This window comes from Macaca fascicularis, chromosome 16, assembly GCF_037993035.2.
Source record: "Macaca fascicularis isolate 582-1 chromosome 16, T2T-MFA8v1.1".
In the NCBI taxonomy this organism is placed as follows: domain Eukaryota; kingdom Metazoa; phylum Chordata; class Mammalia; order Primates; family Cercopithecidae; genus Macaca; species Macaca fascicularis.
Genome location: NC_088390.1, coordinates 7,106,782 through 7,129,800, shown reverse-complemented (window position 1 = coordinate 7,129,800; position 23,019 = coordinate 7,106,782). Strand labels below are relative to the sequence as shown.

Below are 23,019 nucleotides of genomic sequence, written 5' to 3'. Positions count from 1 at the left end.
TCTTTTCTTTTCTTTTTCTTTTTGGGAGAAAGTCTTGCTTTGTCACCCAGGCTGGAGTGCAGTGGTGCGATCTCAGCTACCACAACCTCCACCTCCCAGGGTCAAGTGATTCTCCTGCCTCAGCCTCCTGAGTAGCTGGGATTACAGGTGCCTGCCACCATGCCCGGCTCATTTTTGTATTTTAGTACAGACAGGGTTTTGCTATGTTGGCCAGGCTGGTCTTGAACTCCTGACCTCAGGTGATCCGCCTGCCTTGACCTCCCAAAGTGCTGGGATTACAGGAGTGAGTCACTGTGCCCAGCTTTCTGCCCATTTTCTAATTGAGATTGTTTGTTTTTTTACTGTCAAGTTTTGATAATTCATTATATATTCTAGGTACTAACCCTCTGTTGGATATGTGGTTTGCAAATATTTTCTCCAAGTCTGTAGCTTGTCATGTTATCCTCTTAACAAAAACCCATTTCCAAAAAGACTAATATGGTAAATAATATCTTGGCAAGCCCAATTAAGGAACCGAGAAAAGTGACATGACCACAAGAAATAGGGAGGTTAAATGACACTTTTCCTGTTTTTATAGAAATGTGGCTAGATTCCCAAAGCCAAGAGTGATTGCTGGTAAGTGGCCATTTAAAACAGAGATAAGCTGGATGCATCGAGGCAGGACTAATTAAGAGACGCAAGATAATCACCACCACTCTTCCCAGGCTATGAAAAGATGAATGGGGATTTAAGGAGATTGTTTCAAGGGAATTCATTTTTTTTAACTTTTGTTTGTTTTGTGAGACGGAGTCTTGCTCTGTCACCCAGGCTGGAGTACAGTAGCGTGATCTCAGCTCACTGCAACCTCCACCTCTCAAGTTCAAGTGATTCTCCTGCCTCAGTCTCCCAGGTAGCTGGGATTACAGGCACCCGCCATCACGCCTGGCTCCTTTTTGTGTTTTTAGTAGAGACAGGGTTTCACCATGTTGGCCTGGCTGATCTCAAACTCCTGACCTCAAGTGATCCACCCGCCTCAGCCTCCCAAAGTGCTGGGATTACAGGCGTGAGCCACTGTGCCGGGCTTCAAGGGAATTCTTCGATGTAGCCAGGGAATCAACAGTTTTTCCCTCCACAGGAAGGGGAATGCTTCTTTATACCTTTATCAGTGAGATAATAGAGTCCCAAGGGAACTGTTTGTAGAGATAGTGGTTGTCTCCCAGGGGATAAGACGAGCATCTCCCTACCAGGCCTGATGGTAGCCTTATAAGATGCAGACACCACTGGGACCACTGTGGAATGCTATCTGAGAGGGGCAAGAAGAGTTTTAGTGGAGGCTATGGCTGTGTCCTCAGGAGTTTTGTGGCAGTTGTGAAGGAAGAGACTCATCTCTGCTTCTTGACAGGAGAAGTCTGAAGGCAAATACCTGGGCTGGAGCCGCCCCGTCCACCAGTTGATCAGGCTACACTTGGTAGTCGGCAGCATAAGAACGTCAGAGAACCTGTGAGCCGAGGCAACTCCATGGATGTCAGGCTTGAGCCAACTAGGAAGGACCCTGCCCAAAAGGACTGCATGGCAGAGCGAGGCTGAAAGAGGTGGTGGGTGTACAGTTTTCATCTGGGCAGGAACTGGTGGTGAACGGCTGTGTCACAGAAGATCTGTCGGGGGCCTCTGGGCACCCCCGATAGACCTCATGAAAGGCCAGTGTTGGATGCTTGCTGTGAAGACCTCCTTGACTGCTACACTAGCACAGATGACAGGCCTGGTTTCCTTGCATTCTTCTCTCCCTTGCCCCAGCCCTTAAGGAGTACTGAGAAGAGGAAAAGAAAGAGAAAGGAGGAACAGAACAGCCCGAGACTCCAGTCCTGGCTTCTCTTGGGCAGTCCCCGAGATGATTCTTGTGAAAGCGATTCATTAGAAAGTGATCTTAGGAGAACCGGACAGGAGAACGGGGAAGCAGCAAGAGGAAGGGAAGGAAGGCAAGCGTGCCTGCCATAGAAGCTCGCTGTGAGAGGTGGGTTCTTGTGAAAGGAATTAATCAGGAAGTGCTTGAAGGCAAGTCTTGCCTTGGTGGTGGTGGTGGTGGTGGTGTAACTATGCCTCAATCCCGCTGGGGAGCATTGGAAACAGTGTAGGTCACATCTCAGAGCCGCCCCCATTAGGAACGGGGAGCTGTAGTGCTCGCACCTCAGGCAACAGTCACAGGCTGACATCGGTTCCGAGACTTCCTGCCTCTGTAGCTGCATGAGGGCGGCCCTCCGACAGACAGACAGCGGTGCTGAGTGTTAAGAATAAAATCAGCCGGGCACAGTGACTCACGCCTCTAATCCCAGCACTTTGGGAGGTCGAGGCAGGCAGATCACGAGGTCAGGAGATCGAGACCATCCTGGCTAACACGGTGAAACCCCGTCTCTACTGAAAATACAAAAATATTAGCCGGGCATGGTGGCAGGTGCCTGTAGTCCCAGCTACTCGGGAGGCTGAAGCAGGAGAATGGCGTGAACCCGGGAGGTGGAGCTTGCAGTGAACCGAGATCGTGCCACTGCACTCCAGCCTGGGCGACAGAGTGAGGCTCCGTCTCAAAAAAAAAAAAAAAAGTTTGCTTTAGTCTGGGCTGGATTTTTGAGACCTGAAATTAAAACTGTTTTCAATAGCTGAATGTATAGGAAGAAAAATCCAAAAAAAAGTCTATTGAATAACAATGAATGATATATTAGTACATGATGCCCTTTATCAGATTGGGGAACTTTCCTTCTATTCCTAGTGTACTAAGAGTATTTTAAAAAATCAAAAATGGGTATTGAATTTTGTCTAATGCCTTCTCTGCATGAGTTGATACAATTTTATGACTTTTCTTCTTAGATTGTTAATATGCTGGATTACATTATTGATTTCTGAATATTGAACCAGCCTTTCAGGCCTTAGATAAGCCCTACTTAATTATAGTGTATTATCCTTTTATGTATTGCTAGGTTCCAATTGCTAATATTTTGTTGAGACTTTTATGTCTATGTTCATGACAGATATTGGTCTGTAGTTTTCTTTTCTTTTATTACCTTTGTCTGCTTTCAGGATCAGAGCAAATGTGAGCCTAATCAAATGAGTTAGGAAGTGGTCCCTCTTCTATTTTCTGGAAGAGATTGCATAGAATTGGTGTTACTTCATCTTTAAATGTGTGGTAGAATTCGCTAGTTAAGCCATCTGGGCTGGTGATTTCTGTTTTGGAAGGTTTTAAACTATGGATTCAATTTCTTTCCTTTTTTTTTTTTTTTTTTGTGAGACAGTGCCTCTGTCACCTCGACTGGAGGTCAGTGGTGCAATGATGGCTCACTGCAGCCTCGACTTTCTGCAGTGAGTGTACAGCTGGTGGGTGTACAGCTGTGGTCACCTTCCCACCTCAGCCTCCAGAGTAGCTGGGCCCACAGGTGCACCCCGCCACACCTGGCTAATTTTTGTATTTTCTTTTTTTGTAGTGATGGAGTTTTGCCATGTTGCCCAGACTGGTCTCAAACTCCTGAGTTCAAGTGATCCTCCTGCCTGGGCCTCCCAAAGTGCTGGGATTACAGGTGTGAGCCATTGTGCCTGGCTAAAATCAATTTCTTTATAGTTCTAGAACTGTTCAGTTTATTTACTTATTTATTTATTTTTTATTTGAGATGGAGTCTAGCTCTGTTGCCCAGGCTGGAGTGCAGTGGCACAATCTCGGCTCACTGCAACCTCCGCCTCTCGGGTTCAAGCGATTCCCCTGCCTCAGCCTCCTGAGTTGCTGGGATTACAGGTGCCCACCACCATGCCCAGCTAATTTTTTTGTATTTTTAGTAGAGATGAGGTTTTACCATATTAGCCAGGATGGTCTCGATCTCCAGACCTTGTGATCCTCCCACCTTGCCCTCCCAAAGTGCTGGGATTACAGGCATGAGCCACCGTGCTCAGCCCTATTCAGTATATTTATTTAATCGTGGGTAAATTTTGGTAGTTAGTGGTTTTTGAGGCATTGTTCCATTTTGTTTAAACTATTGAAATTTTGTGCATAATCATAATGGTCCTTTATTATCCTTGTAATCTCTTCAGGGTCTGTAGTGAAATCCCCTTTTTTATTCTTGATAATAGTATTTTGTGGTGTCTGCTTTTTTCCCTCTTCATCAGTTTTGCTAGAGGTTTATCCATTGTATTGATTTTTCAAGTAACCAGATTTTGGTTTCATTGATTTTCTTTTTTTTTTTTTTTTTTTTTTTTTTGAGACGGAGTCTCGCTCTGTAGCCCAGGCTGGAGTGCAGTGGCCGGATCTCAGCTCACTGCAAGCTCCGCCTCCCGGGTTCACGCCATTCTCCGGCCTCAGCCTCCAGAGTAGCTGGGACTACAGGCGCCCGCCACCTCGCCCGGCTAGTTTTTTGTATTTCTTTAGTAGAGACGGGGTTTCACCGTGTTCGCCAGGATGGTCTCGATCTCCTGACCTCGTGATCCGCCCGTCTCGGCCTCCCAAAGTGCTGGGATTACAGGCTTGAGCCACCGCGCCCGGCGGTTTCATTGATTTTCTCTACCGTTTTTCTGTTTTCAGCTTCATTGATATCTGCTCTGATCTTTGCTATTTCCTTTCTTTTGCTTGTTTGGAGTTTGTTGTGTGTTTCTTTTTCTTTTTCTTTCTTTTTTTTTTTTTTTTGAGACGGAGTCTCACACTGTATTCTAGCCTGGGTGACTAAGTAAGACAGTCTCAGAAAAAAAAAAAAAATCGTTTCTTATTGGGCAACAGGTCCCTGAGGCTCTACTATTTTTTTTCCTATTTTTTTTTTCTCTCTCTGTTGCTCAGCTTGGGTAATGTCTATTGATATAGCCTCAAATTCACTGACTCCTTTGTTATTCCATTCTGCTCTAGGTTCAACCATTGAGTTTTTTGTTTCAATTATTGTACCTTTCAATTTCAACATTTTTATTTTTTAATTTTTAAAATTCTATTTATTTAATTTTTTTGAGACAGGGTCTTGCTATGTTGCACAGGCTAGAGTACAGTGGTGTGATCATGGCTCACTGCAGCCTTGACCTCCTGGCCTCAAGCAATACTCCCACTATAGCCTTCTCGATAGCTGGGACTACAGGTGCATGTCATCATGCCCAGCTAATTTTTAATTTTTTTTTTTTTTTGTAGAGACAGTCTCACTATGTTGCCCAGGCTGGTCTTGAACTCATGGGCTCAAGTGACTCTCCTGCCTTGGGCTCCAAAAGTGCTGGGATTACAGGCATGAGCCACTGCACCTGGACAGTTTTAATATTTTTATTTGGTTCTTCTTTGTAGTCTCCATTTCTTTACCAAGGCTTTCTATTTTAACATTTGTTTCAAGAGTGTTATCAATTGCTCACTCAAGCATTCTTATAATAACTGATTTAAAGTCTGTCAGAGAATTTCCACATCGTTGTCATCTTGGCATTGCCTTTTACCATCAGGTCAAACTTTTAGTTGTTCTTTATATATCAAATGATTTTGGATTGTATTCCGGACATTTTATTTTATTTTATTTTTCAGATAGAGTCTTGCCCTGTCACCCAGGCTGGAGTGCAATGGTGTGATCTTGGCTCATTGCAACCTTGATTATAGGCACATGCCACCATGCTCAGCTAATTTTTGTGTTTTTAGTAGAGATGAGGGTTTCACCATGCTGGCCAGGCTGGTCTTGAACTCCTGACCTCAGGTGATCCACCCACCTCAGCCTCTCAAAGTGCTGGGATTACAGGCATGAACCACTGGGCCCGGCCTATTCTGAACATTTTAAATGTTAAGTTATGATGTTCTAGGTCTTGTTTAAATTCTGTAGAGACTGTTGATATTTTTGTTTAGCAGGCAATTGACCTGGTTAGGTTGAGGCTGTATGTTCCAACACACCTCTGTAGGGTATGGTTCCAACGTCAGTTCAGTTCTAAAGCCTTTTGATATCTTATGTTCTCTTCTGTTTTTTTTTTTTTAGAACTCTTTAGGTCTGTCATGGCTGTGTGCCACTCAGTAGTTAGTGTGTGGCATAAGCTGTAGTTAATTCATTAGTTTAGATCTCAAAGTCTTCAGGATGCTAATTAGGATGAGATCCTTACAGGCACGGCTCAGTGGTCAGCCCTAGAGCTCATCAACAGCTTGATGGTGTAGCTTTCCCAAGCATACATATCTTCATGATCTCCCTGGTACCCTCTGGTTTCCTGCAGTTCTTCTTTTTGGCTCTACCGTGAGAAACTCAAAGGTCTAAATGGAGGAAGGGCACAGAGGAAAAACAAACAATAACAGTACAAAGGCATTCTCAGTTTATTAGAACTGCAGCTCCCTTAGACAGAGAGGAAGGTTCTTCTCCCTTAGAATTTTGGCCTCTGCTGGCCCTAGTTTTCCCACTGCTGCCATTGCTGCCATGAGATTGACCATGGACATGGGCACAAGAAAAGAAAGGGGGAGGCCGGGCGCGGTGGCTCACACCTGTAATCCCAATACTTTGGGAGGCCGAGGTGGGCGGATCACAAGGTCAGGAGATCCAGACCATCCTGGCCAACATGGTGAAACTCTGTCTCTACTAAAAATAGAAAAATTAGCCAGTGTGGTGGCGGGCGCCTGTAGTCCCAGCTACTCAGGAGGCTGAGGCAGGAGAATCGCTTGAACCTGGGAGGAGGGGGTTGCAGTGAGCCAAGACCCTGCCACTGCACTTGAGCCTGGACAGAGCAAGACTCTGTCTCAAAAAAAAAAAAAAAAAGAAAGAAAGAAAAAGAAAAGAAAGGGGTGGAAAAACCCCAAAGGAGATTTCTGTATTTCCTGTGAGTGTTAGGAGTTCCTCAGGCCAGGCCTAGAATGGGTTTCCTGGAGCTCCCTCTATCCATGCCTCAGTGTTCATTTCCAGAATTTTGGCCATGCTGAACTCAGGTTGGGGAACCATAGAAGAAAAAATGGTAAACTCGCTGCCAATTCAGTGGTACTTCAAATTCTGGTGTTTTTCTGCAACAGACATGTTACAATTCAGTTTTCAGTGTTTTCAATAAGCTGATGCATACGTTCTACCCACATTTTAGAGTTGTGTTCAATGGGAGAGAAAGGATGGAATGTGTTTCCGTCATTTTACCTGGAACTGGAAGCCCTCGATAAATGTTTAAAGCTCAAAATAATACATTTTCTATGATCAAAATGGAATTAAATATTAAATATATTAAATCAATAACAAAAAAGTGGAAAAAAATTCCAAATATTTTGGAATTAAACAATACACCTCTAAATCACCTGTGGATCAAAAAAGAAACCATAAGGTAAATTAGAAAATATTTTTGGCCAGGCGCGGTGGCTCACGCCTGTAATCCCAGCACTTTGGGAGGCCAAGGCGGGCAGATCACGAGGTCAGGAGATCGAGACCATCCTGGCTAACACGGTGAAACCCCGTCTCTACTAAAAATACAAAAAATTAGCCGGGCCTGGTGGCGGGCGCCTGTAGTCCCACCTACTTGGGAGGCTGAGGCAGGAGAATGGCGTAAACCCGGGAGGCGGAGCTTGCAGTGAGCAGAGGTCGTGCCACTGCACTCCAGCCTGGGCGACAGAGCAAGACTCCATCTCAAAAAAAAAAAAAAAAAAAGAAAATAAAATATTTTCAACTGAGTGAAAATGAGAAGATGCTACATCCAAACAGGGCTTAGATGAAATTGTACAACATTCAATGCTTAAACTAGAAAAAGAAAAAGGGTCAAAAATCAAAGAATCTGAGCTTTTACCTGAAGAGACCACGAAAAGATGTTTATATCCAACGTACAAAAATGAAGAAAATAAGAGCAGAAGTCAATGAAATAAACAAACAAACAAAAATAAGGAAAATTAATGATACCAGAAACTGTTTCTGAAAAGATCGATAAAATTGATAAAATTGATAGAAAAAAGTGTGAAGACATAAGTTGCCAGTGTTGGCCGGACACAGTGCTCATGCCTGTAATCTCAGCACTTTGGGAGGCCAAGGTGGGCAGATCACTTAAAGTTGGGAGTTTGAGACCAGCCTGGCCAACATAGTAAAACCCCATTTCTACTAAAAATACGAAAATTAGCTGGGCAGGGTGGCGCACGCCTGTAATCCCAGCTACTTGGAAGGCTGAGGCACAAGAATCTCTTGAATCTGGTAGGCAGAGGCTGCATGAACCGAGATCATGTCACTGCACTCCAGCCTGGGCAACAGAGTGAGACTCTGTCTCAAAAACAAAGAAACAAACCCCCAAATTGCCAGTGTTAGGAATTAAAGAAAATATAAATACATATCCTACATACATCAAAAGGATAATATGAACAAGTTTTTGCCAACAAATTTGCCCATAAATAGAATAAAATGGACAAATTACTTGAAAGATACACATTATCAAAACTAAAAACGCATTAGGAAATCTGAACACTTACCTGAATTCAAATAAATTCACAATTTAAAATCTTTCAACAAAGAAAATATCCAGTTTCAGATGACTTCTCTGATGAATTCTATCAACTATATAGGTAGAAATAGTTAATTAAATGGAGAAAAGTATTTTCAATAAGTGGTGCTGGAATAACTGTATATATATGAAAAAATATAATTCTTAATGATCATAGACACACATCAAAGCTGAAACTATAAAAATTATCAAAGAAAACACAGGCTGGGCATGATGGCTCACACCTGTAATCCCAGCACCTTGGGAGGCTGAGGTGGGAGGATTGCTTGAGGCCAGGAGTTTGAGACCAGGCTGGGTAACAATCGTGAGGTCTGTTCTCTACACAATAAAATATTTAACTGGTGTGGTGGTGCATGCCTGTAGTCCTATCTACTCAGGAGGCTGAGGTGGGAGAATCGCTTGAATCCAGGAGGGGCTGATTCTCTTAGATTTTTAAAGTAGACAATCATGTCATTTACCAATAATGACAGTTTTCTTTTGCTTTCAACCTTCACATGTTCCAATCACTTGTCTTTCTGTATGGTCTGGAAGAATCTCATGGAGAACTGGTGGCACGAGCGTGCTTTCTCTTGTTCCTAGCTTGAAAAAAAAATAAAAATAAAAAAAAAAAATTCCTGACCAGTAGAGGTTCTAGGAGAGGGTAAGAAATCACAGAAAATGTGGTGGAAGAGGGAAATGATTATTGTCAACTGTGAAAGGGGTCTCAGGAACAGAAGCGTTTAGGAAAAGACAAGAAGATTGCTTGCCAGGACCTGACAAAGAAATCCAAACTAAGACCACAACAGGCATTGGAAGGGAATTTCTGCAAGATTACCTTTGCAAGCAAGTTTTTATCAGTCAAAACCCAGTGCTTTTCTCACATGATTTTCATACGCACAAAAGGTCATGACATACTGCAAACATCAGGGATAGACTTGTTTTTCCTAGGGAGTCAGCAATTTATAGAAAATGCTCAATGTTTAATTTATTTTGGGGACTAGGAGAACTATTTTTTTCATGAAACCCGCAAGCAATTTATCGGCGAAGTTCTGTCTGCTCCACCTTCACCATATATCCAGAATCACAACACTTTTGACCACCTCATTTCTCACCTGGATATGACAGCAGCTTCTTACCTAGCCCCCCTTTTCCAGCTTGTTCTTCTTCATATCAAATTCATAACACAAAAGACACACTGTTACAGTTAACATATAGGTCAAGTTATGTCATTCCTCTGCTCCAACCCCTTCAAAGTCTGCATCTCTGACTCAGAGTAAAAACAAATCCTTAATAACAGCCAACAAGGCCCACATTTTCCCCCATCGCTTGTCTACTCTTCTCCTCCCTGACTCACTTCTCTATAAAATCTCTGGCAACTCTGTCAAATGGATGATCCTCATATGCACCAGACGTTCTCCTACCTCAGGGCCTTTACACCTGCTCTGCCCTCTCCCTGGATCACTCTTCCTGCCAGAGCCCCTTGTGACTTGCTTCTTTGCCTCCTTCAAACTTTGCTCAGATATTGCCTTCCCAGTGAGGCCTTTCTTGACACTCTGGTGTGGTTTGGATCTGTGTCCCTGCCCAAATCTCATCTTGAATTGTGATCCCCAGTGTTGGAGGTGGGGCCTGGTAGGAGGTAATTGGATTACGGGGTGGATTTCTCATGAATGGTTTAGCATCATCTCCTTGGTGCTGTTCTCATGACAGTGAGGGAGTTCTCGCGAGATCTGGTCATTTAAAATCTGATCCCCTGGCTTTCTCTTGCTCCTGTTCTTACCATGTGAGGCACCTGCTCCCCCTTCACCTTCCACCATAATCGTCAAGTTTCCTGAGTACTCCCCAGAAACTGAGCAGAGGCTTCCTGCACAGCCTGCAGAACTACGAGGCAATTAATCCCCTTTCCTTGATAAATTACCAAGTCTCAGGTATTTATTTAGAGCAATGTGAGAATGGCCCTATTCTTGAGGGACATTAAAAATTGACCCTATCTCATATCCCTGCTCTTTTCCCACAAAGCACTGTTGCCATGTGACATACGGGTATTTTACTCATTTATTTTGTTGATTGGTCACCCACTAGAAGGCACACTCTATGAAGGCAGGCCGTGTTTGTCTGCTCACTTTTAAACTCCTGAACTCTGCCTCTTAGGAAGGAAAGTGCTTGGCGTACCATAGACTCTCAATAAGTACTCAAATGGATGAATACATACATGTAAGAGTGAATGGACATGTGTTTATTGCAGCACTGTTTACAATAGTAAAGACTTGGAACCAACTCAAATGCCCATCAATGATAGCCTGGATAAGGAAATTGTGGCACATGTACACCTTGGAATACTATGCAGCCATAAAAAAGAATGAGTTCATGTCCTTTGTAGGGACATGGATGAAGCTGGAAACCATCATTCTCAGCAAACTAACACTGGAACAGAAAACCAAATACCGCATGTTCTCACTCATAGTGGGAGTTGAACAATGAGAACACATGGACACAAGGAGGGGAACATCACACACCGGGGCCTGTTGGGGGGTCGGAGGAAAGGGGAGGGAGAGCATTAGGACAAATGCCTAATGCATGTGGGCCTTAAAATCTAGGTGATGGGTTGATAGGTGCAGCAAACCACCATGGCACATGTATATCTGTGTAACAAACCTGCACGTTCAGCCATGTATCCCAGAACTTAAAAAAAAAAAAAAAAAAAAGCTTCAAACCCGCTGACCCAGACTGAAAAAAAAAGTGAGTGAATGGAGAAATATCATAATACCACGTTTTTTTCATGGAAGATTCATCTATGTCAAAATGTTGATTATCTCCAAATTAATACGTGAATACACTGCAAGACTGTGGTAAACACACAGAGAGCTACCCAGGTCCCCCTTCTAGGAAGGATGTGGTGACCCACCGTGGGGAGTGTAACCTGCAGACAGCTGCTTCCCGAGGTCACACCCATGTCAGGGTTGACTGCCAGTGACTGAAGAAGGTGGTGCTCTACAGGACCCTGTGGCAGTCCAATGCTGGACAGCTCCCAGGGCTGGCATTGTTTGAACCCAGAGCTCCCTGTTGGTTTGGTTGAAACACCCCAAAGTGCTGTGCTTCTCCCTCTGCCCAGCACCGTTTCATCCACTTTCCTGTTCGAAGTGCTAATCCCTCATAAATAGCTCGCACCCCAAATTCAGCCTCAACCTTGGCTTCCAAAAACATAACCTGCAACATATACTAATTAAAATACCAAATACAAAATAAAAGCAAAACCAGAAACAACCTGGTCGGGTGTGGTGGCTCACGCCTGAAATCCCAGCACTTTGGGAGGCTGAGGTGGGCGGGTCATCTGAGATCAGGTGTTAGAGACCAGCCTGGCCAACATGGTGAAACGCCATCTCTACTAAAAATACAAAAATTAGCTGAGTATGGTGGTGGACACCTGTAATCTCGGCTACTCAGGAGGCTGAGGCAGAAGAATCGCTTGAACCCAGGAGATGATGGAGGTTGCAGTGAGCCGAGATTGTGCCACTGCACTCCAGCCTGGGTGACAGAGTGAGACTCTGTCTCAAAGAAAAAAAAAAAAAAAAAAAAAAAGAAAGAAAAGAAAAGAAAAAGACACAATTTAAATTTCTGGTTTCTGTCAATAGAGAAATGCTAAATAAATAAATTATGATGCCTATGATGAAATGAGGTGCAGGTAGATCAAGTACATTTTATAAACTGATGTGGAGAAATGTTCCTCATAGATTGTTAACTCCAAAAAAAAAAAAAAAAGCACATAGCAGAACACAACCCCACGTACATAGAAAATATAACCTAAAATGTATTTCTTCTCCTCCTTCTCCACCTTGTAAGATACTCAGTTTCCTTCCTACTCAAAGGGATGTGTGCATGGACTCAGGGCAGCTCCCTTAGGGGCTGGGCAGGGATCATGGGATGAAATGGAATCCTGTTCATGAAGACAGCGCCTGTGCTGAGAGCCAGAGCAGGGTGCCAAACTTTCTCCTTACAAGCTGTGTGTGATCTTGGGCTCTGAGCCTTAGCCCGTCATCCAAAATGCCTCCCCCGGTGCTTGCGGGGAATGTCTGTGGAAGGTAAGTGTCTGGCATAATCCCATCACAGATTAGATACTCAATAAAAGTTTGCTGTTTTCCTTGGCTTCTCCCTTCCTATTCTGGCCAAGAAGTTCTATTCTCTGTCACCCCCTTCCCTCCTTCCGAGTGGAGTGAGACGAGTGAGGCCAGAGCTGAGCCGCTGAATGACTGGGACCTAGAGGATGCTGATGCCAGGGACTCAGGCCAGCATTGAGCCAAAGCACAGACTGGGCTTCTCTAGGATCAGAGGTGCGATGATGGAGACCCAGCAATTCTGGGAAATGTAGAGGCAGGAAGTGAAAGGAAGTGTAGGGTAGAGGAGCAACAGCAGATTGTGTACCTCTATCCAGTCCTGCTACCAGATGGTAAAAATGAGGAAACTCCAAAAAGAGAAAAGGAAGTAGGCATGGCCTGGAGGAGGAGAGCAGAGCTGGCTTCAGACCCAACTCTCTCCACCCACACACGGTCTCTGTGTGTTCCAATCCCCGTTCATTCTCATTTACTGTCGAAAGTTGAGGAGATGGGGTGTCCCAGATGATAGGGCTCCTGGGATTTCAGACTGAAGACCAGCAGGACTCCAGTCACCTCTACCCCAGCTCTCCAGGACACAGCGCTTCCAACTCTGAGTGACGTCCCAACTCTGGTCCTTGCTTCACAACCAACGTGAGAATCACACCCTCCAGACCTCCCACAGGTAATGGTGCTGTGGGTGCCGGTGAGACCCAGGGGACAGGGGATGTCAGAGGAAGCAGGGCGAGGGGGACTTTGGGTCTTGGGTGGGACTAAATGAAAATAGATATAAGGTGGCAGTGTGGGATTTAATTACTATGTGAAGATTTGAGACTCTACGCCCTTCACTGGATTCTAGATTGGGTTACAGCAGCCACAATCCCCTGTCATAAACTACGACTCTGGGAGGCTGAGGTGGGAGAATCGCGTGAACCCGGAGGCGAGGATGCAGTGAGCCGAGACGGCCTCATTGCACTTTAGCCTGGGTGACAAGAGTGAAATTCTGTCTCAATAAATAAATAAATAAAAATAAAATTAAACTAAGACTCAAACTCAGCCTCATGGCGGGCCAATTTCAAGCTTTATCTTCAGCCCCAGCCCAGCCATGCCCTAACCCCAATACAAACACTGGCTCCTACTTTATTATTATTATTTTTTGAGACTGAGTCTTACTGTGTCGCCCAGGCTGGAGTGCAGTGGCACTATCTCCGCTCACTGCAACCTCAGCCTCCTGGATTCAAGCAATTCTCCTGCCTCAGCCTCCCGAGTAGCTGGGATTACAGGTGTGCACCACACACCCGGCTCATTTTTGTGTTTTTAGTAGAGATGGGGTTTCACCATGTTGGCCAGGCTGGTCTCAAACTCCTGACCTAAAGTAATGTGTCTGCCTTGGTCTCACAAAGTGCTGGGATTACAGGCATGAGCCACCACACCTGTTGCCCCCGACCCAGCTCCTACTTTAACCCCAACTCCATATTCAACTTGAATCTTAACACCAACCCAAAGCCAAAATTGAACCTCAATTCTATTCTATTTCCAAATTCAGCACCAAACTTAACCCCAATTCCATCCATGGCTCCAACTTGCGTACCGATCCCAATCCTAGCATGAGACACAATCGCCAGTCCTGCCTGATTACTGGCCCACTGGGCAGTCCTAGCAATGCATTTAGCTCCAACGTTACCCTCCAGTTTCACTCCCAAACTCATCTCGACCCCAATTCTATCTCAACTGCAAACCCAGGCCCATTTCCGTCTTAGCCTTAACCCTGGGCCCATTCTCAACCTGAACCTCATCTCCCAACTCAACTTCAGCCCTGCCCTTGGCTCCAACCTAGTCCCAACCTCCTATGCCCCAGCTCTGCCCCAGCCTGGGCACCGGCCCTGCCTCCGTTTCAGGTGACAACCTCAGAGCCGTGCTGGCCCAAGCTTGACAATGACATATGAAAACTTCCAAGACTTGGAGAGTGAGGAGAAAGTCCAAGGGGTTAGAAATGGTAAGAGGAAAGGGGAAACTCTCCTAAAATGCTCTCTTTATACGTTTAGAAGGATTTCTCCTGTCATTTCTGTACCTCCACCACGTGCGCGGATGGGTCCCCACTCTGAGGAGGTCAGGCCCCAGCCTCCGATGGGCCTAGTGTGAAGTGGATGCAACGTCCCCAGAAAGACTGGGACAGGGAGGATCACAGTGGACCCAGCTTCTGATGCCCTGTGGGGTGGGGACGAGAGCTGCACATTGGTGGAGGGGAAGATAAGTAGTTGGGTTTGGAAGGAAACTCATTTGTGAACCTGACTGTCCAGCAGGTAGGTGAGCACAAGCCCATGAAGGGCCTGGCTGCCCCCAGCTCTCCCTGTGTCCTCCTGCCCTTGCCCCCAGCTCTGACCATGGGACCCCTCATATCGCCATTGTCCCCCATCTGTGTGTGTGCACGTGGGTCCCCACGGGTGTGAGGGGCCTGTGTGACTGAGGACTTGTGCTGGTCCCTGAAGTCAAAGGCCTGGGAATCCCCCATCCGAAAATCCTCCTTGTCCAACCCTCCCCTGGTGTCCCTTGTGCCCAGCCCTCCTCACTAGACAGCTCCCTGGGCCCTCTCCTTCTCCCATCTCCGTCATGTCTGGACCCTCCTCATCCTGACACCCTCTCCTCTTGCAGGGCTGCCTCCTCCCCAGTCCCTCCTGCAGCGTCTCCGCTCTGGGCCCGGCCTCCTCCTGCTGTCCCTGGGCCTTGGTCTCCTGCTGCTGGTCATCATCTGTGTGGTTGGATCCCAAAGTGAGGGTCACAGGGGTGGACAGGGAAGAGATAAATAATGGGGTAGAATATAAATAATGGGGTGCTACAGTAGGGCAGAGGTGAGGCCTGCAGTAAGAGCAATGCAGGACACAGTGTTGGGGGCAGCTGTGGAGATGACAATGGGGCATGGTGAGGACAATGCTACCAACTGTCATGGGGGTCACAACAGGGCCACTGAAGCACTGATGGGGGCACTGATGGAGTGATTGATGGGAACGGTGGGGGACACTGATGGAATGATTGATGGGAATGGTTGGGGGGCACTGATGGAGTGATTGATGGGAATGGTGGGGGGCACTGATGGAGTGATTGATGGGAATGGTGGCGGCACTGATGGAATGATTGATGGGAATGGTGGGGGCACTGATGGAATGATTGATGGGAATGGTGGTGGAGGCACTGATGGAGTGATTGATGGGAATGGTGGAGGGCACTGATGGAATGATTGATGGGAATGGTGGCGGCACTGATGGAATGATTGATGGGAATGGTGGGGGCACTGATGGAGTGATTGATGGGAATGGTGGTGGAGGCACTGATGGAGTGATTGATGGGAATGGTGGGGGCACTGATGGAATGATTGATGGGAATTGTTGGGGGGCACTGATGGAGTGATTGATGGGAATGGTGGGGGGCACTGATGGAATGATTGATGGGAATGGTGGGGGCACTGATGGAGTGATTGATGGGAATGGTGGTGGAGGCACTGATGGAGTGATTGATGGGAATGGTGGAGGGCACTGATGGAATGATTGATGGGAATGGTGGTGGAGACACTGATGGAGTGATTGATGGGAATGGTGGTGGGGGGCACTGATGCAGTGATTGATGGGAGCGGTCATGGGGGCACTGATGTAGTGACTGATGGGAAGGTCAGGGGCACTGATGTAGTGACTGATGGGAATGGTGATGGGGGCACTGATGGAGTGATTGATGGGAATGGTGGGGGCACTGATGGAGTGATTGATGGGAATGGTGGTGGAGGCACTGATGGAGTGATTGATGGGAATGGTGGAGGGCACTGATGGAATGATTGATGGGAATGGTGGTGGAGACACTGATGGAGTGATTGATGGGAATGGTGGTGGGGGGCACTGATGCAGTGATTGATGGGAGCGGTCATGGGGGCACTGATGTAGTGACTGATGGGAAGGTCAGGGGCACTGATGTAGTGACTGATGGGAATGGTGATGGGGGCACTGATGGAGTGATTGATGGGAATGGTGGGGGCACTGATGGAGTGATTGATGGGAATGGTGGTGGGGGGCACTGATGCAGTGATTGATGGGAACGGTCATGGGGGCACTGATGGGGTGACTGATGGGAAGGTCCGGGGCACTGATGTAGTGACTGATGGGAATGGTGATGGGGGCACTGATGGAGTGATTGATGGGAATGGTTGGGGGGCACTGATGGAGTGATTGATGGGAATGGTGGTGGAGGCACTGATGGAATGATTGATGGGAATGGTGGTGGAGGCACTGATGGAGTGATTGACGGGAACAGTGGTGAGGGCACTGATGAAGAGAGTTGATGGACCCATAAATAGGATGGCTGCTGGCTCTGTCACTGATTAGTTGGGTTATGTACTCAAATTACTTCACCTCTCTGAGTCTTAGTTTCCTCATTGGCAATATTGGACAATAATAGTGCCTGCCCCACTGGATTGCCGTGAGGACCTAATGAGGCAATGCTTATGGAGGGCCCGGGGCGGTGCTGGCACAGAGGACCCGATGAATCCCAGCTCTGACCTTCCCATCCACCTGTTTAGATTCCAAATTTCAGAGGGACCTGGTGACCCTGAGAACAGATTTTAGCAACTTCACCTCAAACACTGTGGCTGAGATCCAGGCACTGACTTCCCAGGGTGAGCCTGGCTTGGATGGGGCTCTGGGCTGGGGCCAGGCCAGGGAGGAGGAAGTTGACCCCTAAGTGAAGTCTCCATGCCCTCCAGGCAGCAGCGTGGAAGAAATGATAGCGTCTCTGAAAGCTGAGGTGGAGGTTATCAAGCAGGAACAGCAGGCAGGTGAGAGACCCTCCAAGTATGGGTCTGGGAGGCTAGGCTCTCAGACGCAGGTGGGGGTGGGAACAGGCTCCTGGTGCTGACCTGCCCTCCCCTTCACCAGCAGCTTGAAAGGCAGCATGCAGGCCGGGTGTGGTGGCTCACGCCTGTAATCCCAGCACTTTGGGAGGCTGAGGTTTTCGGATCACGAGGTCAGGAGTTCGAGACCAGCCTGATCAACATGGTGAAACCCCATCTGTACTAAAAAAAAATACAAAAAAATAGCTGGGTGTGGTGGTGGGCACCTGTAATCCCAGCTACTCGGGAGGTTGAGGCAGGAGAATTGCTTGAAACTGGGAGATGGAGGTTGTGGTGAGCCGAGATTGCGTCATTGCCCTCCAGGCTGGGCAACAAGAATGAAACTCCATCTCAAAAAAAAAAAAAAAAAAAGTGGCATGCTTTCTCTGGAGAGCAGGCTGGAGAAACAGGAGTGGAGGAATCCAAAGCAGATTTGTATCTGATGGCTGTATCTGGCCATGATATAGGGGGTGGGTGGGGACAGGAAGGAAAGTTCCTGGGCTTGGCCCTGTGCAGGGACATCTGAGCTCCAGGAACACACTAAGCAGAAGCACACCTAGGCCACTGTCCCCACTGCCCATCTGTGTGTGTCCCAGTTCATTCTGAAATGCTCCTGCGAGTCCAGCGGCTGATGCAAGACCTGAATAAACTGACCTGTCAGGTGGCTACTCTCAAGAACAATGGTGAGGAAGGTGTGGGGAGTACCCGGCCCTGCTTTTCTGCCCACGGCCCAATGGGCAGAGCCTCGACCTCTCCACTCTATTTCTTCCCACTCAGCCTCTACTGAAAGGACCTGCTGCCCCGTCAACTGGGTGGAGCACCAAGACAGCTGCTACTGGTTCTCTCGCTCTGGGATGCCCTGGGCCGAGGCTGAGAAGCACTGCCAGCTGGAGAACGCCCACCTGGTGGTCATCAACTCCAGGGAGGAGCAGGTGAGGGATTCTGGTACTCAGTTCCTAAGACAAGTCCCATTTAGGGAAATAGTTCTTAATCTTGGCCTCACATTAGAATCATCTGGGAGCTTCCAGAATGACTGTCATCTGTGCCACACCCTCAGCGATTTAATAGGCCTGAGCATCCAGAGAAACATCCCCAAACTCCTCAGCTGATTTAACGAAGAGCTAAAGTTGAGAATCTGCTTTAAGGAGTTGGCTGGGATGGGGAGAAGTCACCACTGCCCTTCTGTCAACCCAGAATTTTGTCCAGGAACATCTAAGCTTCGCATACACCTGGATGGGCCTCAGTGACCGTGAAGGAGCCTGGAAGTGGGTGGATGGAACAGACTATGAGACCGGCTTCCAGTGAGTGCACTCTGGCTTTCTGTGCCAATGTCCTTCATCAGCGCTGCCCCCCAGGGATTTGACTGCCAGCCTCTCCTCCCCTAAACTGAATTCCACTCCACCTACCCTTCCTAGCTTGCTGTTGTCTTCTCCTCTCAGGAACTGGAAGCCAGGCCAGCCAGACGACTGGCAGGGGCATGGGCTGGGCGGAGGCGAGGACTGTGCCCACTTCCACCCAGACGGCAGGTGGAATGACGACGTCTGCCAGAGGCCCTACTACTGGGTCTGCGAGGCTGGTCTGACCCAGGCCAGCCAGGAGAGTCACTGAGCTGCCTTTGGTGGGACCACCTGGCCGCAGAAATGGCGGTGGGGAGGAGAACTCTACCCAGCACCTCCTCTCAATACCGCTCTGGCAGAGGAATAAGCCCTGGGAGATTGGGAGCACTGCCAACATTTTGAATGTTTTTTCTCCTTAACTTTAAAAAGATGGTATAGAGTTCTTAAACTTTTATTTTTTTTCCAACTTTTGAAAGTCAACTTCGGCCGGGCGCGGTGGCTCAAGCCTGTAATCCCAGCACTTTGGGAGGCCGAGACGGGCGGATCACGAGGTCGGGAGATCGAGACCATCCTGGCAAACACGGTGAAACCCCGTCTCTACTAAAAAAAAATACAAAAAACTAGCCGGGCGAGGTGGCGGGCGCCTGTAGTCCCAGCTACTCGGGAGGCTGAGGCAGGAGAATGGCGGGAACCCGGGAGGCGGAGCTTGCAGTGAGCTGAGATCCGGCCACTGCACACCAGCCTGGGAGACAGAGCGAGACTCCGTCTCAAAAAAAAAAAAAAAAAAAAAAAAAGTCAACTTCATGAAGGTATAATTTTTACATAATAAAAATGCACTCATTTAAAGAGTAGAGATGACTTTGACAAATATGCATGCCTAGGTGACTACTGCTCCGATCGCAATAGATAACACTGCCATCGCCCCCACCCTCATGCCTCTAGGCAGTCCAACCACTTCCCTGTTTCCAGGCAACTAGTGGTCTACTTTTTTTCCACTATTAACTGGCCTTGCCTCTTCTAGAGCTTCTAGAACTTCATATAAGTGAAATCATACACTCTCATGTATATACTTCATATAAGTGAATACATACTCTTGTGAGAACTTACTTACGTACTTTGTGTTGCTTGATTTTTGGCAATTTAAAAATGGCAGAGTGGAGAAGCCAGGTGAAGCCTTCGAAAGTCCTATGCAATTGAGAAAATAGCATTTTTTTCTCATATAGATTTGAGTTCAAATATTTTCTGTCACTTAAAGACGGTATAAACGTAGGATGATTAGGAAAAGCCATTGTTTAATTTCTCTGAAGATCCCAGAGTTATTGGGAGAGGTAGATAAGATCCCCAGGTGTATTGGTTAGCAGTTGGTGTATAACAAACCACCCCAAAGCTCAGGGCTTATGCAATAAGCATTGATTATAGCTCATGAGGCTATAGGTCCAGTCTGGTCAGGTTTGGGTCATCTTGGCTGGGCTTGTTCATGCGTCTGTGGTCAGCTGGTGGGTTGGCTTGGGGTTGGCTGGTCTAGGGTAGCCTTGCTCCCATGTCTCATATTTGGCTGGCTCTGGGCTGGGACAATGGGGATGACTGGGTCACATTAGCCTAGCCTGGCCTTGTTCACAGAATGGCTGGGTAGGGGTCCAAGAGAGAAATTGGAAGAGTGCAAGGACTTCAGAGCCTTGTTTGGAACTGAACCATCACTTCTTCTGCATCCTATTGGCCAAAGCAGATTCTAAGGCTGCTCAGGTTCAAGTATCAGAGAAATAGGTCCCACCTTTTAGTGGGGGGTGGGGAGGATCTACAAAATCATTCATATTGTATAGAGAATGGATATAGAGAGGGGTGGAGATTTCTATTTTTTCAATCAATCCGGCATATACCAGGGGAAGCATCTCAGCTATTTTAATTTTTTTCTTTTTCTCTCTTTTTTTTTTTGAGACAGAATTTCCCTCTTGTTGCCCAGGCTGGAGTGCAATGGTGTGATCTCAGCTCACCGCAACCTCCGCCTCCTGGGTTCAAGCGATTCTCCTGCCTCAGCCTCCCGAGTAGCCGGGGTTACGGGAGCCCGCCACCATGCCCGGCTACTTTTGTGCTTTTAGTAGAGACGGGGTTTCTCCATGTTGATGAGGCTGGTCTCAAACTTCCGATCTCAGGTGATAGGCCCGTCTCGGCCTCCCGAAGTGCTGGGATTACAGGCGTGAGCCACTGCACCTGGCTGCATCTCAGCTGTTAAGAACCAACTTTTTAAGTTCATTAAGCGAGGGCAGGACCCATTCATTGCTGTATTACTGTACCCAGAAATCTCCCTGATATATGGGAATGTCTCAGTTAGCTGTCAGGATTTTCTGATGGGTTGTCTGAGGGGTTTGGGAGAATGAGAAAGTCAAGGATAATTCCAGGTTTGGGGCTTGAAAACCTAGAAGGATGGAGTCCCAGTTAATTAAGATGGGGAAGACTGTGTGAGAAGCTGGTTTTGTGGGTGGGATGAGGAGATAAGAAGCTTTGTTTTGAACATGTTGAGTTTGAGGAGGCTGTTAGACTTCCAAATGGAGTTTATTCTTTTTTATTTTTCTGTGTACCATAGTAGACATTTACAATTTTATTCAAATGTTTTTTAAAATCAGTTCCAGCAAGATACAGGTGTCAAAACCAAAGGATTTCTTTCTCTTTCTCTCTGTCTACATATGTATAGAGAGATAGGTTCTCCTGTCACCCCGGCTAGAATGCAGTGGTGCGATCAGAGCTCGCTGCAGCCTTAAACTCCTGGGTTTAAGCAATCCTCTCTGCTCAGCCTCCTGAGTAGCTGGGACTATAAGTGTGTGTCCCCATGCCTGGCTAAGTTTATTTTTTTGTAGAGATAGTCTCACTATGTTGCCCAGGGTGGTTTTGAACTCCTGGGCTCAAGCGATTGTCCTGCCTAGGCCTCCCAAACTGCTGGGATTACAGGTATGAGCCGCAGTGCTTGGCCACAAGAGGGTTTATTGAAAAGAGTTTAATGACATTTACAGAGTGTGAGCAGGGTTCAGGAAGCCAACAAAAGTTGAAGTCCCTGTGGCTAAGAACAGCAGAGGCATCACCACTCTGAGGCCTGAAGGCACAGATCACCCACCCAAGCAGCTGTGTGCCTCTCTCCTCGGGTCTGAAAGATTTTGGATCATGGAAGAGAAGCCACCCCGCAGGAGCGTTAGATCCCAGTTCTACCAGTGCCACAGAATGCAGAGGGCAGCAGGAGAACCAATACAAGGCAGTTCCCTCCAGAATTTCCTGACCTGGTAACTGTGCTAGATAAGAAAAGCCAACAGTTCCATTCTCTAGTTTTATACAGGTAACTGGACTGGGGAGGCAGGGAGGGCATTAGGGAAAATACGGAGAGGACGACTTTGTGTTATAGGTGGAAATAACTGGGAAGATGGATCACAGATTGAACTAGTCATTGGAGGAGATTGAAACGATCTCTCCACTGACTTCCAGATTGGGTTGGACAGCCCCAAACCAAACCAATCCCAGTTCTAGCCCCAATTTCAGTCCCAATGTCAGCTCTAAATTCATCCCTAAATTCAATCTCTGTCCCCACTGCAGCTCCAGCCTAGCTGTACTACACCCCCACGCTGTGCCCCACGTGTTTCCAATCTTAGCCCCAAACTCAGACCCAACCCCAGAGGAAACTTGTCTATAATCTTAGCCTGAGACCCAATCTGATTTTTAGCCCCAAGTACATCAATGCCATCCTCACCCCAGATACAACCCCAATTGTGATCCCTGTTTCAACCTCACCTGCAAACCCAGCCCCATCCACACTCCTAGTCCTCACGCCTGGCTCAGCCTCTATCAGATCCTCCTTTCCTACCTCGAAACCAGCTCCACACCCACTTTCAGCCCTTATTTCAGGCTCCCCCTTGCAGTACTTTCTCTGCCTCCGTCTCAGCTCCCACAGCCACAGAGACCACTTGGGCCAAGATATCAATGAAGTGTGAAGACCTCAAGTGCTTAGAGAGTGAGAAGGAACATGATCTTAGAAAAGGTAAGACAGGCCAGGTGTGGTGGCTCATGCTTGTAATCCCAGCACTTTGGGAAGCCAAGGTGGGTGGATCACCTGAGGTCAGGAGTTCGAGACCAGCCTGGCAAACATGGCGAAACCCCGTCTCTACTACAAATACAAAATTGGGCTGGGTGCAGTGGCTCACGCCTGTAATCCCAGCACTTTGAGTGGCCGAGGCGGGTGGATCACGAAGTCAAGAGATCAAGACCATCCTGGTCAACATGGTGAAACCCTGTCTCTACTTAAAAATACAAAAATTAGCCGGGGTGATGGTACTCGCCTGTAGTCCCAGCTACTCATTAGGCTGAGGCAGGAGAA

At 47.2% G+C, this 23,019-nt stretch overlaps 1 protein-coding gene across 5 annotated transcripts; it reads left to right on the top strand.

The window, feature by feature from the left end:
- Positions 1 to 1,857: 1,857 nt before the first annotated feature.
- Positions 1,858 to 19,155, top strand: CLEC10A (C-type lectin domain containing 10A). 5 transcript variants are annotated; one of them, XM_074018425.1, is made up of 10 exons: positions 1,858 to 1,990; positions 12,962 to 13,143; positions 14,357 to 14,454; positions 15,111 to 15,227; positions 17,020 to 17,115; positions 17,203 to 17,274; positions 17,925 to 18,011; positions 18,106 to 18,260; positions 18,523 to 18,629; positions 18,768 to 19,149. In XM_074018425.1, exons 3-10 carry the CDS (start codon positions 14,394 to 14,396, stop codon positions 18,934 to 18,936), a joined length of 864 nt encoding a protein of 287 aa, XP_073874526.1. In that variant the 5' UTR covers positions 1,858 to 1,990; positions 12,962 to 13,143; positions 14,357 to 14,393; the 3' UTR covers positions 18,937 to 19,149. The 5 variants fall into 5 exon arrangements, with proteins under 5 accessions (XP_073874526.1, XP_073874527.1, XP_015293036.3 ...); XM_074018426.1 differs by lacking the exons at positions 1,858 to 1,990; positions 14,357 to 14,454 and adding an exon at positions 14,504 to 14,761 and having other exon boundaries at positions 12,912 to 13,143; positions 18,768 to 19,155; XM_015437550.4 differs by lacking the exon at positions 1,858 to 1,990 and having other exon boundaries at positions 12,912 to 13,143; positions 18,768 to 19,150.
- The last annotated feature ends 3,864 nt before the right edge of the window (positions 19,156 to 23,019 follow it).

Excerpts from the sequence above, each read along its gene's own strand:
- CLEC10A (XM_015437550.4), top strand. The coding sequence starts at position 14,394 with ATGACATATGAAAACTTCCAAGACTTGGAGAGTGAGGAGAAAGTCCAA. Across the intron at positions 15,228-17,019 it reads CTGTGTGGTTGGATCCCAAA|ATTCCAAATTTCAGAGGGAC; the intron begins GTGAGGGTCACA and ends CCACCTGTTTAG. Across the intron at positions 17,275-17,924 it reads CAAGCAGGAACAGCAGGCAG|TTCATTCTGAAATGCTCCTG; the intron begins GTGAGAGACCCT and ends TGTGTGTCCCAG.